Here is a 14,072-nt window from a genome sequence, read left to right on the forward strand (position 1 = left end):
CCCAAGCCAGCTCTTAACCAACGCGCCACTCGGCCGGCCCTATTGCTTTGCATCACTAAATGATGTAGTGATGCAGGTGGTTTGGGATTTCACATTGAGAAAAAAATGATTAAAACCCCAAAAGAAGAGACACTGCCCCAGAATTTAATAGGCTGCCCAGCTACAGTGGAGATAGCCCTTTACATTATTATGCAGAGCAGTGTTAGTGCCTGTCCTACAGAGGCTTGCCAGGAATAAGAAAAGAGGGTCCATTTCTGAGTCATATATCTTATAATCCTTGTTCCCTAAGTTACACAAAGACCAGCCAATGCTTTACCTCTACCCTCCCTCTTTGGGCTGGGAAATAGGAAGTGGTTTTATTTTGCCGGTTAGATAAGTGCACAACGCATAGTAGGTGTTCAATAAAGGTACATAAAAAAGCTCTAGTCGGTCTAGTTAACTGGGACCAGGGGGGGGGGCAGCAGAAGAGGCACAGTTGTTCTCTGAGCCCTCAGAGCACAGCTTACCTACCTCTCCTGTAGCACTTAACCAACTTCTGCTGTAATTTTCCTTTCAGCATCTGTCTTGCCCAAGCACATTAAGAGTTTGTTAGCCATCATCCCTGGCTTTTCCCTCTTCTTCATCCCAACATTATTTTTGAAATACCTCAATAGAGGTATAACTGACATACAACAAGCTGCACATATTTAAAACGTACAATTTGGTAAGTTTTGACATATGTACACACCCACGAAACCATCATCACAATCAAGATAATGAACATATCCATCATCTCAAAGTTTCCCAGAGTCCCTCTCACCTTCCTGTCCCTCCCCCTCCCTTTACACAGGCAACCACTGATCTGTTCTTTATCACTATAGATTAGTTTGTATTTTCCAAAATTAAAAAAAATCTGGTTTCTTTCACTCAGCATAATTGAGGTTACCCATGTAGTTGTGTGGGTCCATACTGTTCATTCCTTTTTATTGTATGACAATATCACAATTGTTTGTCCATTGACCTGTTAATGGACATGTGCGTTGTTTCCAGTTTTGGGCTATTACAAATAAAGCTGTTATAAATATCCATGTATAAGTGTTTGTGTGCCCATATGCATTTATTTCTCTTGGGTTAACAGGAGTGGTATGTGTATGTTTAACTTTTAAAGACCTTGCCATACTGTTTTCAAAGTGGTTGTACCGTTTTACACTTTCACCAGCAGTGTAGGAGAGTTCTAGTAGCTCCACATCCTCTCAGACACTTGAAATGTTCAGTCATTTTCATATTAGCCATTTTAACAGGTGTTTTAAAGTTAAAACATTGTTTTAACTTTTTGAATTGGTGAGCATTCACATGGTTCAAAAATTTCAAAAAATTTTTAAGGTATATGTTGAAAAGTCTCACTCCACCGCTGTCTCCCCACCCCACCTGGTAACTGCTTATATTCTTCTAGGATTTCTTTACTCAAATACTAACAAATATTCTTGGTTTTCCTGCTCTTTTACACAAAAGGTATCATGCTAAGCACACTGTTCTGACCTTTCCTTTTCTTCCCTTAAAAAATATTTTGGAGAGCTTCTCCATGCTTTGTTACAGCCACACAGTGTTTAATTGTATAGATGTACGATTTGTATTATTGTTTATTTATTTTACCAGTTCCCTATTGAAGGACATATGGATTGTTTCTAATCTTTTCCTATTACAAACAATGCTGCAGTGAACAGCCTTATGCACAGTGTTTCTCATTAGTGCGAATGTATCTGTAGGAATCATTCCTAGAAGTGGAAATGGGAATTTGTAACTTTGATAGATATTGCCAAAGTAACCCTATAGGAGTTGTACCAATTTATACTCCCTCCATCAATAAATTAGAGTGCCTGCTTATCCACAGTCCTGCAAATAAAGTTAGCAACATTTGGATTTTTGCCAATCTGCTAATGGCATCTGTGTGGTTTTAATTTGTCGTCTTCTTATTAAGAGTGAAGCTGAACATCTTTTCATATGTTTAGAAGCCATTTGTATTTCCTTTTCTGTGAACTGCTTATAAATGTTATTTGCTACTTTTTCTAATGGTTGGTCATATACTTACTGATTTCTAGGTGTTCTTAATATGCAGGAAGATTAGCCCTTTGTGATATGAATAGCAAATATCTTTTTTCCAATTGCCATTTGTTTTTTTATTTTAAGTAGTTTTCATCCCTGACATTAATCCTGTTTATTAATTCTGAACATTAATCCCAATATTAGTCCAGTTGTTTTGGCTCCTAAATATTCCTGGGATCCCCCCACCCCTTCTTTTTATCCCACTGCCACTTCCCTAGGCCAATCTGCCATCATCATTCACCTAAATTATTACATTGGTAGTCTAACTGGACTCTCAGACTCGCCTCCATTCTTGCCCCTTCTTTAATCTGTTTACATACTGTAGCCAGAAAGATTTTTCTAAAATAAAAACATCATCATGTCACTTTACTGCTTAAAACTCTTCGGTGGCCAACCAGGGCCGGTAGGATAGAATCCAGTGTCTTAAGATAGGATCCTCCATGGGCTGCAATGTCCTCTGCACAGTCTGTCTCCTGTTTCTCTTCAGGTCATCTCTTCCCAGTTCTCACCTCCAAGTCCATGCTCCAGCCGCACTGAACTGTTTTCATGTCCTCCCTCTCTATAAGCTCTCTTACCTCTAGGCCTTTGCATAAGCTGTTCTCTCATTGAGAAGCCCTCCACTTGCTTACCTTCCACTTACCCTTCAGATTTCATCTTAGACCTCACTGCCAGGGGGAAACCTTCCCTGACCACAGCAAAGTACTTCACCTATTTGTTCTCATAACACCCCATACTGTCCTAGTGTCAGCAGTATTCACACTATAGTATGATTATCTGTTTATTTTTTCTGTCTCTCCCATGAGGCAGACTAAGTTCCAGAGAGTGGGGACTAAACCTGCATCTTCCCAGTTGTTTCCCTAATGCCTATCACAGAGCCTGGTACATAATAGGCGCTCAATAAGTAGTTGTTAAATTAACTCAAGAAAGGATGTTCGATAAATGACTAAATGAACATCTTCATCTCACTGGAGCACCCAGGAGAATGAAGAAAACAGAGGCTCTTGACTCTTGTCCAAGAAAGTAGCCAGTTGCTCCTTAATCCCACCTGGCTGAGAAGGCAGTGCTTCCAACCCTTTCATTTCTGTTGGTAATCTTATTTGGCTCTTATCCTGGCTTTCCCTATGTCCAGGTCCCAGGGTGATAAGCAAAATACCTAACATCTGAGGGTAGCTTGCCTGAGCTGGAGCTAGGTCCTGGAGGCTTTCTGGGTATCAAAAGTTAACCTTTTATTTATTTATTTTAAAAATATTTTATTGGGGAGTTGGGCGGGGGGACAGCGCTGGGGAATCAGGGGAAGGGGAACAGACAAGTTGTTGTCCTTTTGTTCTTCAGTCTAGTTGTGGAGGACGTTGTTTTACTGGCCCATGTTGGTATTATCATTGCACTCTTCCCAGGTGAGGCAGATTGGTCGCTGGCCTCTGGACGGCAGCTCACAGTGGCTCTTGGCAGCTCACACTGGCTGCCGGCCACTCACGCTGGCTGCCAGCCACACACGGCAGCTTATGGCAGCTCACTACAGCAGGGGCTGCAGTCTATACCTTCGCCGGTGACTCACAGCAGCCCAGCTCCAGGTCGAGCTGTTGTTCACCATCTTAGCTGTAGAGGGCGCAGTGTCATTGGCCCTCATGTGGGATCTGAACCGGGGTTCTGCTGCTCAAAGCTGGTGTCCCAAGCCGGCTCTTAACCAATGCGCCACTCGGCCGGCCCTCAAAAGTTAACCTTTTAGTTACCAGACCATGGAGAGGTCCTGGGAGGAGGGGTCCAATGAAGGGCTAAAAGCAGAAGGTGGGTACTTGGGGAGAGGGCTTGGGACAATGGCTGTTTACCACCCAGTAGAAGTTTTTGAATTTTTAATACGTGGTAGGGCTGACCAGAACTTACAACTTGATTATCAACTCTGCCCACTTTCCCTCTGTCTTCTCAGTCTTCCCTTTGTTCTTTTCCTTCCCTAAAAGAGTCTAGATTTAGAGCTGGAGGTGAAACAAGGATTGTGTGATTTTGGGGGGCAGATGATAAAACTGAGACCCTTGGGAGGCAACAGACTAAAAACAACATAAACACATTAAACAATGTAAACAGATGAAAACCAATTCTTGTAAAGTCAAGCAAACCTGGTTTTGAATACTGGCTGTGCAGCTCTGTAACTTAGTTCAGCTACTTAACCTCTCCAAAACACAGTTCCCGTATCTGCACCTTTTCTCAGAGTCTGCTATGGACATTAAATCGATATTATCTGCAAGGTCACTGGCACAGTATTGGAGTCATACATAGTAAGGGTTAAGTGGGAGCTGAATAGGTGAGAAGCAAAATCAGTTGGTGACAGAGCGAGGACCAGAACTAGTGTCTTAATTTAGGGTCTACCTTCTACACTCTAACTGACATGGGCTGCTAAAGTTAACACAATTCTAGGGTTCTTGAGGGCTCAGAAAGAGTAATAAGGGAAGCTTCCTTTCTTAGTTTCACTCATTTTTTTTCTGAAGCCCTGAGCACAGGGTAAGGGTAGGGATAGAGTACTGGCTGCTCCAGTTTCAGGCTTTGCGGTGAAATCAGTTTGAGATCTGAGTTGGAAAAGTTAGGGTACAGGGGAAAAGATTTGCCTGATCTGACCTCCAAGGATTTATTCATTCACTCACCAAGTACTGATTGCAAAGGCCCTAAGGATAATAGTCCATTGAAAAACAGTGTTTTTCACACTGTGGGTCCTGACTTGTTAGTGGGACATGAAATCACAACCAGAATTGAAAAAAAGAACTAGGAGGGAATAGAAATATCACAGTGTATTTGTACACAGAAGGATAAATAATAGGTCATAAAATTTTGTTTCAGCTATACATGTTTATAAATGTGTGTGTGCTGGGTCATGATTTAGAGTGGATTTTGGTCAAAAAATTTTACAAAGCTCCTATAGTAGAAATTAAGCTTCAGGAAAGCAAGGGCTTTATTTTATTTTATTCATTTTAAAGAAAGATTTTATTGGAGAATTGGGGGAGGGGAACAGACAAGTTGGTGTCCTTTTTGTTCTTCAGTCTAGTTGTGGAGGATGTTGCTTCACTGGCTCATGTTGGTATTATCATTGTGCTCTTTCAGGGTGAGGCAGTCGCTTGCCAGCCATTGGAAAGCCGCTTACGGTGGCTCATGGCAGCTCATGAAAGCTCACGCCAGCTGCCGGCCAGCCCCACTGCAGCCTACGCCGCCGTCGCCAGTGACTGATGGCAGCCCAGCTCCAGGTTGAGCTGTTGTTCACCATCTTAGCTGTAGAGGGCACAGCCTCACTGGCCCTCATGTGGGATCTGAACTGGGGCCCTGCTGCTCAGAGCTGGTGTCCCAAGCCAACTCTTAACAAACACGCCACTGGGCCAGCCCAAGGGCTTTATTTTAGAACACTGCCTGACGTTGGTTAAGTGCTCTACAAGTAAGTGTTTAATGAGTGAATATCTAACACTGTGCCTGCCTTCAAAAAGAACAGAGTCAGAAATACAGGAAAAGGTAAATATCATAGACTTTATAATAATAATATTAGTCTGAGCCAAATTAATGTGAAAATACTGAAAAGGGTAAAAATCTAAAAGAAGTTCCAAAACAAAAAGTCTTGGAAATAGGACTTTCATAGTATTTTAGTCATTATAGGCAGTGTGAAGTGACAAGAAAAAAACAAAAAACAAAAAAACCCTGAACAAAACAAAACACTAACTTGGGAACCTGGGACATAAGAAGTGATTCTGTAGCCTGTTCACTGTGTGACTTAGAAATCATGGAGATTAAGGGTGCTCTGCGAACTGCAATACAATTCTGGAGACAGAAGCAAGGGATTACTGAGTTGGAGTAGTGGTCTTTTCGGTGGTTGAATTAATCAGCAAACATTTATCAGGCGTCTAATGTTTATTGAGGGCTTTTCTTTCCAAAGTTTTTCCTTTTCAGATGCTTTTCTAAGACTAGTATTACAATATAAAATGTAAACTCCATGAAAAAATAACGTTGGGCTGTTAGGGTTAGGTTCATTGCTGTACTTGCACATAGCAAGCGCTCAGCAGATGCTTTAAAATGAAGGATGGAAGGAAAAACTTAACTGCTGCCTTCAAGGATGGTATCTTTGCCCTTAAGAACAATTAAGTTAGAGGCGAAGCCATAAACAAAGAAAATAAACACAAGGCACACGGCACAGGTCATCTATAACAGTTGCCAAAAGAAGGGCAGGGCCACAGGCAGGCACTCCTTGGGTACCCCGAATATACCAGTTCTAGTGCTAGCTGTTGTGGAGGGCACAGCACAGCGTGCCCTTCCTTTTGGTGACAAAGACAGTTACACATAAGCAAATACCGACGGTCTGTCGGTGGAACCGATAGGCAGCGAAGATTCGAGTGATGGTCCAATTCAGAAAACGATAGATAGGAGCTGGACTCACAAAATAAATCTGTACGGAGCTGAGGCTTAAGTTGGACTTGGTAGGAGAGGGACGAGTGATACAGATCAAGGTTTGGGGAGAACATTTCAGGCAGTTAGAGAAGTTTGCAGAAATCTATGCTCCTTGTGGAAAGGATGTCAAGGTGACGTGACCTTGAGCTGATGCGTGTAGGTGGAAAAAGGTTCCTGGAAACAGTTTAACGCTTCTGCCTCCGAGCGCCCAACAGAGAGAAAGGGACCTGTTTTGAGACAATACCTGTACACGATCGTATTTGGTTTTTCTCCAGCCTACGGACAGGGGTGGGGTGGGGGTGGGGTTGGAGGCTATGACCGAGTGGGCTGGGCCAACGCGAGTGGGCGGGACCACGCGGGCCCTCCCTTTAGCTACTGGAGGCTGGGCAAAGGGGCTGGGTTTCCGGCGGCGGCGGCACTCGGGCGTCGGGTGACGCTGGGCGGACGAATCGTCACGTGACACGGAAGTGACTACGAACAGGAAGAGGACGAAAAAAATAACCGTCCGCGAAGCCAAGCCGAACCGGACCCGCAGCCACCATGAACAGCAAAGGCAAGAACAGGGGACGGCTGAGACCGTCGGGGGGAGTAGTGCTGGCTCGTAGCGAGCGGGCCTGGAGCCCAGGGTCACCCAGCGCCAAGCTTGGGGCGAGCCGCTCCGCGCTCCTCGGCCGGCCGCAGTCCCGGCGGCTGCGCCAGACGCCTTCGTCATCGCCGAACTACGGCTGCTGGCTACCTCCAGGCCCTTTCCCCCTTAAACCCTGTGGCGCAGTTTGGAGCCGCGGACTCGGGGGTGGGGGAGGGAGGCTTGTTATGATGAGCATCTGCAAGAACAAATGGGGAGCTAGAGCAGGGATTTGGGTAGGCCAATGGAGAGGTGGCGGAGGCGGGGCGCCGCGCTCCGGAACCACAGGCAAACCCACGGGCTTAACTAGAGAGGTGTGGGCGCTGGTGGGCGGGCCAGGGCCTGAAGGGTCGCTTGCCCCTTCCCTTCGTTGGCGGCCAGAACTTCTACCGGATCCTGTGGTGGTACCAGTATGTCTGGCAAAACACGATCCTCACCTTCTCAAGTCAGAACTTTCCCCTTCACCCTCTGTCCGGTCTCAAGGTTGACTTCCACCATTCACTCGTTCTTTTAATTTGAAGTCGACCTTGAGTAGGAATCTGTGAGGTAAATGATCATAACCACATTACTCATGAAGTCTTGGCTAGTTATATCCAGGCTTCTTGGAGACTACCCAGAGCGCAGAATGCACCCTTGAAATATCGGTACAAACCAGTTCTTGCCCATGTTTCAGACCTGTTCTGCATTCTGGAAGGAACTTGGGCCCCGCTAGTCAGTCCCCTTACACCAGTACACTAGTGGAAAGAGCGCCTTTCCTGTCCGGTTAGAATCTAGCATCTTCAGTGATAAGGGTGCAAAGAGAAGGCTTATTTTCTTGGCTCCAGGAATCAGGCCCTCTAGGGCAGTCTGTTTGCAAATCCCCTTCAACTTGCTCCCACTAGGTTAGCTAACCAATATGCCTCCCCCATTTTAGTGGTTCTGTATGCTAGGCAACATGCATTTTCCCCCCTTGTCTTCCAGGTCAATATCCAACGCAGCCAACCTACCCTGTGCAGCCTCCTGGGAATCCCGTGTACCCTCAGACTTTGCATCTCCCTCAGGCTCCACCCTATACTGATGCTCCACCTGCCTACTCAGAGGTGCTTCCACTTTACTAGACTTGAACTGGTTGAGACTACTTTTGGATATCACATCTTCAGTCCTTAGCTAAGTTTGACTCCATATTTACTGCTCACAAACGAGCGTGCCCACACGAATAGTCTAAAGTTCAATTTCCGTTTTGGGTTCAGAATGCATTGTTTGAGTACTTTAGGTTATTTGGCACAGGCTGAGGTTAAGATGAGTTTGCGTTCCCTGAGCCTAACATTAGCTATAGCAGGAAGTGATTTAGGAGAATACTGAGGGGTAGTGGAAAGGTAACTTGTGTAACTCATAGATTTTAATCTGCACAGAGGATTAAGGATTGACTCATTAAAGAGGAAACAGGAATGAAATCTGAAATAGGAATGCCATAAAGTAACATTTTGCCATCTCTTCTGCCTCTTCTAGCTCTATCGTCCGAGCTTTGTGCACCCAGGGGCTGCCACAGTCCCCACCATGTCGGCTGCATTTCCTGGCGCCTCACTGTATCTTCCCATGGCCCAGTCTGTGGCTGTGGGACCTTTAGGTTCCACAGTCCCCATGGCGTATTATCCAGTTGGCCCCATCTATCCACCTGGCTCCACAGTGCTGGTGGAAGGAGGGTATGATACAGGTGCCAGATTTGGAGCTGGGGCTACTGCTGGCAACATTCCTGTGAGTATGACCTTATCAGAAAAAAATTCAGCCCTCATGTATTATAACTTTCTGAAATGACTACATATTCATCCTTTTACCATCCCTGGATAATAGTTGCTGGTAGTAGTGCAACCAGGGACATCCATTAGTCAGGCAGAAAGCAGTTGAGAGGGCAGAACTGTGGCAGGTTAGTAGCATCTGGTACCGGGTCTGAGTTAACCAGATGCCTTTGTTTTCCTGTCTTAGGAGTCCTGCCAGCTGCTTTTTCAGTTCACTTTGGTACAGTGAACTAGCCTAGTGACATTCCTTATTCATTCCATAGCATTTACGTAGTATTTGCCATCAGCATGGCGTTGTATTAAGAACTATAATGATTAAAAAAGAATGCATAATTAAGTAGCTTTTAGAAAGATGATAGGGATTTTAGTTATGTTTCCTGCTTAGTTCCCCTGTGCATGGGAATTAGAGCTCAAATGGTCCTTGCTAGGCCTTGAGGCCAGTCTACTCGCCATATGTTAGAGACCAGGTGGGAATGGTGTCATTAGGTGGAGCCTTTTGGTTATCTCGTGGACACTTGAAAAGTATTGAGGGATTCGGTGATATAGGGCCATGGACCTGGCACCCAGTCCCTGTTTTTGGAATGTGGATAGGAAGTTACTGAAAATGCCTATGGGTCTGGTCTCCCCATATTTAGAACGGATCCATAGGCTTTATCTTGGAGCTGGAACCCTTTGAATAAGTGGTAGGCTGCCTTTCCTATTTGTATCTTTGGGTTCATAGACCTGCTTTAGAGCCCAGATTATTGGCAGAACCAGCTCCTTGAGATGCTATTTGTTGGCACATTGCCGTCTTCCTAACAGGTCCTGTTACAGCTGTGTCCACTTCCCTTGTATCAGCTGCCTTGTGCCCACTCAATCTTATCTTTTCCTTTCAGCCTCCACCCCCTGGATGCCCTCCCAATGCTGCTCAGCTTGCAGTCATGCAGGGAGCCAATGTCCTCGTAACTCAGCGGAAGGGAAACTACTTCATGGGTGGTACAGATGGTGGCTACACCATCTGGTGAAGAACCAAGGCCACCTCTGTGCCGAGAAAGACATCACATACCTTCAGCACTTCTCACAATGTAACTGCTTTAGTCATATTAACCTGAAGTTGCAGTTTAGACACATGTTGTTGGGGTGTCTTTCTGGTGCCCAAACTTTCAGGCACTTTTCAAAGTTAATAAGGAACCATGTAATGGTAGCAGTACCTCCCTAAAGCATTTTGAGGTAAGGGAGGTATCCTTTCATAAAATGAATGTGGGTGAAACAGCCCTAAGGATCTTCCTTTAATTCCTCTGGAGTAATACTGTACCATACTGGTCTTTGCTTTTAGTAATAAAACATCAAATTAGGTTTGGAGGGAACTTTGATCTTCCTAAGAATTAAAGTTGCCAAATTATTCCGATTGGTCTTTAATCTCCTTTAAGTCTTTGATTTATATTACTTGTTATAAATGAAACGCATTAGTGGTCTGCCTTTTCCTTTCCATCCTTTGTCCCACATCTCACCCTCAATCCTAGTCTTCCATTCCCTCCCGCCAGTCTCCATTGAATCAATGGTGCAGGACAGAAAGCCAGTCAAGACTAATTTCCTTCTCTCCTTGCACCTCTCCCCCCTTGTCATCTTTTAACTAGTCTTTCATAAGGATCCTCTGAACCTCTTCTGGGCCCCAATCAGACCCATTACTTCTGCTTTTGCATCTCCTCAGGCAAAAGTGGAGGGTGCCTTTTGGACCCTCCTCATAGGTTGTCTTTTCATACATGAATCAAACCCAAATTTGCTTTGGTGCCAGAAAAACTCAAGCTTGTTTGAACAAAGGATAGCAAAGCAAACTGTACTATAAACAATAGTTTGTTTAGACGGGGGGTGGGGGGGTTGGGTGGGGGGGTATGCATTTCACAAGCCTGGTGACTTTAGAGCCAAATTAAGGGGAATTTTCAGATAAAAAAATGGGTTACCTTTTTCTGTCCGAGCATCTTATGCAGCCACTCATGGTTCCCCAGAACTCCTAAGCTGGGTTTATGGGGTGATATTGTGATTGCCTCACTACAAAATGACTTGAGCCCAGTGAAATCTCATTAGGGTTAAGAATATTTCAGGGATCCGTAATATTTTGATTTTTGTTTTCGGCAATTGGATTTTATTTTATAATTTCAGTTCATCTAAATTTTATGTTCTGTACATGTGATGTTTGACTGTACCATTGACTGTTATGGAAGTTCAGCGTTGTATGTCTCTCTCTACACTGTGGTGCACTTAACTTGTGGATTTTTTTATACTAAAAATGTAGAATAAAGACTATTTTGAAGATTTGAATAAAGTGATGAAGTTGCATTACACCTCACTTCAAGGATTCTTTACTCGGCTTGTTTTTAGATTTCTTCTGTTTATGTCTTCTTTTGTATCCCACCTAGAATTTGGATAGGTGCTGCTGCCATCCTTTTTTTTTAGTGAAGTCTTTGAAATAAATGCAGGAGGACAAGGCTAAGATTGAACCATTTTCATGAGTTTCATTCTAGATGTTTAACTTCATTTTTCTACCTAAGTTCTTTCAGATTCTTACAAGTCTATTATGCCAGAGGAATTCAGAACATAAACTTAGAAATAAAGGAACAACTGATTTCCTATTTTGCCCTAAAGTTTGACTTGAGGAAGATGTTTTAGTATAATAATTTGTTAAGTTTAGGGTGACCTTCAATTTCTCCAAAATTCTGTGTGGAGAAATACTGAAAACTCCTGGAATCGAGGTTGCTTAAGATTGATTCCTCAGCTCTTGGGTCTTAACCTTGCGTAGACTTGAGCTTGGACAATGGAGACAATACCGGTGAGACCTCAAAGAATAGCTAGCTTAATTCCCAAGTTAATATTGGGGGAGCTAATGATTTCCACGAAAACAATTGTGCCATTTAAACAAACCTTATTCAGAGACAGATCCAAGAAGCTTCTCTGGGCTTGATTCAAAGGACACTGGTGGGAAAGTGGTAGGTAGACTGTTCCTGGTCCCTCTGTGTATACAGAGAATGGTTTCTGGGAAAGTGGTCCTTGGCAAGACGGAGGCTAAACCAATCCATCTCCCAGGGTATGTTTCTAATAACACTCCTCTGGGACAAGTGTCCCAGACCATCTTTGTTTCAAACCTGAGATTGTTCTGGGAACTTCCGAAACTTCCCTGGGGTTCTTTTTGCCTGGGAGAGAACATATGCAAAGGAGTTAAGCAAAAGAAAATGTCAAAAAAGTTTAAGCAGGGATAAGTCAATAAAGGTAGTTACTTCTTACACACGAGAATCTGATTTCTGGATCAAAAATTTTAATTCTGATAAAAATAGCATTAAGTATAAGGTTCTTGGAGAATATGGAAAGGAAGGGCTCAGATTAAGGGATGTTGCACGTTCATCAGGAGGTAAGGTCTCTAGTCTCCTACTCCTCCTGGCCTGGCCTTTTACTGTGGTATCCAGCCTCTGGGAAGAACTATGCATTCTGTCTCCACTGGTGCTGTCATTAGGTGACCTTAACTGTCGTCTCCCCTTTGACCTGTGAAAAAACTGAAGATGACTGGGCACATACTCAAATGTTGCCTGGTATTGCTCCACTTTGTCGGTCAATCACAAACATTGGTGTATTACAAAGGCCTGGCTAAGACCATAAGCAGCTGTCTCAGTGTCCCTGGTGTCAGTGGTGTTGGATTTGGGCCTGTGTCCTGAAAGGAGCTCGGGTTTGCCCATATCAATCAATGCTTCTCACGGTTTCAGATAAAACTTGCATCTAATAAATAGTGTGTTAGCACTGGAGCCTGGATAAGCTCCTGGGGGCCCGGGAATCATTAGATGAAATATTCGTTCTTCTCCCTGCCCTTGGCTGAGTCACTCTCCATCTGAAGAATGGTGCTGGGCTCTCCTTCTGCAGGTTCATAGGTGACGTAGCTGCCTTTGTTCTTGTACAGGTAAAAGAAGATCAAGATCACGACTGAGAGCAGGGTGAGGAAGACCACGGTGATAACAACTTGGAAAGGAGAGGGAAAATGTAGAGATGTTTCAGGATTGAGGATGTCTCAGTAATTCACAGGGCCTCCTGAATTAGACAATTCCCTCCCTTTTCATAAGGATCCTCCTGTTCTATTAATTAGTATCCTCTTCCAAATCCATATTCCCCCACCAAGCCCATCTTCTATGGGACGTGGTATCTACTCACTAAGGACACAAGGCTTTTTGATTTCTGACAAAACTGAACTCCCTCTCCACCAGTTCCTGATTATGATACAAAACAAAACAAAACAGGAAGAAGCCAAACAGGAAATAGCTTACTCCAACAGGAAGGGCTTTTTAAATCCATAACCTCCTATAGGGGGCTCTCTGCTCCTTCCCATCCTCTTGCTCACCCACTTGACAAACCACACATACCCTCAACCCTACCCACGTACTGGAGTGTAGTGGCCATATGTACCTGTATCTATTCGTGGCCACCTCCCAACCTATCATTATTGGCAGTGCCTCTAACAGAAGCCCCAAAGAGTCTGTCAGAGCCTTGTGAGTATATGTAAGATAACCTACATGCCAAAAAGAGCCCATTCATGGATCTGGTCTCTAATTTGTGGTGCTTTCTTGTTTAGGGAAAATCCTAGTTTATCACACTGGGTTCCCGGCTGTCTGGAGCAAGATGGCCCCTGAACTCAGAAGGTCCCTTGGTTTTGGCTCAGAGCTTTTGTTACCTGCGATGAGTGCTGTGCTGGCTTCAGCTTCTGGGGACAGGGTCACAGTGGTCTGCAGAATTGGGGTGGTCATCAGTCCTGGAAAATTTAGAAAAGTGGAAAAGGAAGTGGGGTGAATTCTTTTGTTTTAAAGCACACGTTTATCCTTCAAATTTCACCACTCCACCTTCTACCCTTTTCAAAAATGTATCATTCAACTCCTATAGTAAATCCATATAGAAAACCTGGAGAATAGAGGAGAAAATAAACCACCACCAAAGACAGTGAACATTTCGATGGATTTCTCTCTGACTAATATAGTGGTTAAAAATATGGGCTCTATAGCGACTGATATGCCTCACCCGGGAAGAGCACAATGATGGTGCCAACTTGGGCCAGTGAAGCAATGTCCTCCTCAACTAGACTGAAGAACAAAACGACAGCAACTTGTCTGTTCCCCTTCCCCAATTCCCCAGCGCTGTTCCCATCCCCCAATTCCCCAATAAAAATC

General features: G+C 44.2%; 2 protein-coding genes and 1 pseudogene across 4 annotated transcripts in view; 1 reads left to right on the plus strand and 2 right to left on the minus strand.

The window, feature by feature from the left end:
- LOC109371433 (zinc finger CCHC domain-containing protein 9-like) overlaps window positions 1-8,594 on the minus strand; it is a 10,666-nt pseudogene extending 2,072 nt beyond the window's left edge.
- DAZAP2 (DAZ associated protein 2) lies at window positions 6,852-11,221 on the plus strand. 2 transcript variants are annotated; one of them, XM_019623937.1, is made up of 4 exons: window positions 6,852-7,048; window positions 8,081-8,199; window positions 8,609-8,854; window positions 9,771-11,221. In XM_019623937.1, exons 1-4 carry the CDS (start codon window positions 7,036-7,038, stop codon window positions 9,897-9,899), a joined length of 507 nt encoding a protein of 168 aa, XP_019479482.1. In that variant the 5' UTR covers window positions 6,852-7,035; the 3' UTR covers window positions 9,900-11,221. The 2 variants fall into 2 exon arrangements, with proteins under 2 accessions (XP_019479482.1, XP_019479483.1); XM_019623938.1 differs by having other exon boundaries at window positions 8,609-8,777; window positions 9,771-11,216.
- The window catches only part of SMAGP (small cell adhesion glycoprotein), a 25,370-nt gene continuing 22,332 nt past the window's right edge, over window positions 11,035-14,072 (minus strand). Inside the window, exons 2-4 of one of the 2 annotated variants that reach the window (XR_002121872.1) lie at window positions 13,583-13,660; window positions 12,015-12,876; window positions 11,035-11,882 (exon numbers count right to left, since the gene is read on the minus strand). Coding sequence is in view for 1 of the 2 variants with exons in the window: in XM_019623939.1 (XP_019479484.1) it covers window positions 12,698-12,876; window positions 13,583-13,660 (257 nt within the window). In the remaining variant the exon portion in view is untranslated. Of the gene's footprint in view, window positions 12,877-13,582; window positions 13,661-14,072 lie in introns of both variants that reach the window. The other variant, XM_019623939.1, reaches the window with a different exon arrangement.

The sequence above is a fragment of the Hipposideros armiger genome, unplaced genomic scaffold, assembly GCF_001890085.2.
Source record: "Hipposideros armiger isolate ML-2016 unplaced genomic scaffold, ASM189008v1 scaffold_569, whole genome shotgun sequence".
NCBI lineage: Eukaryota > Metazoa > Chordata > Mammalia > Chiroptera > Hipposideridae > Hipposideros > Hipposideros armiger.

Coding starts and splice junctions, on each gene's coding strand:
- DAZAP2 (XM_019623938.1), top strand. Junction 8,200..8,608: donor CTCCACCTGCCTACTCAGAG/GTGCTTCCACTT, acceptor TGCCTCTTCTAG/CTCTATCGTCCGAGCTTTGT. Junction 8,778..9,770: donor TGGCCCCATCTATCCACCTG/GCTCCACAGTGC, acceptor TTTTCCTTTCAG/CCTCCACCCCCTGGATGCCC.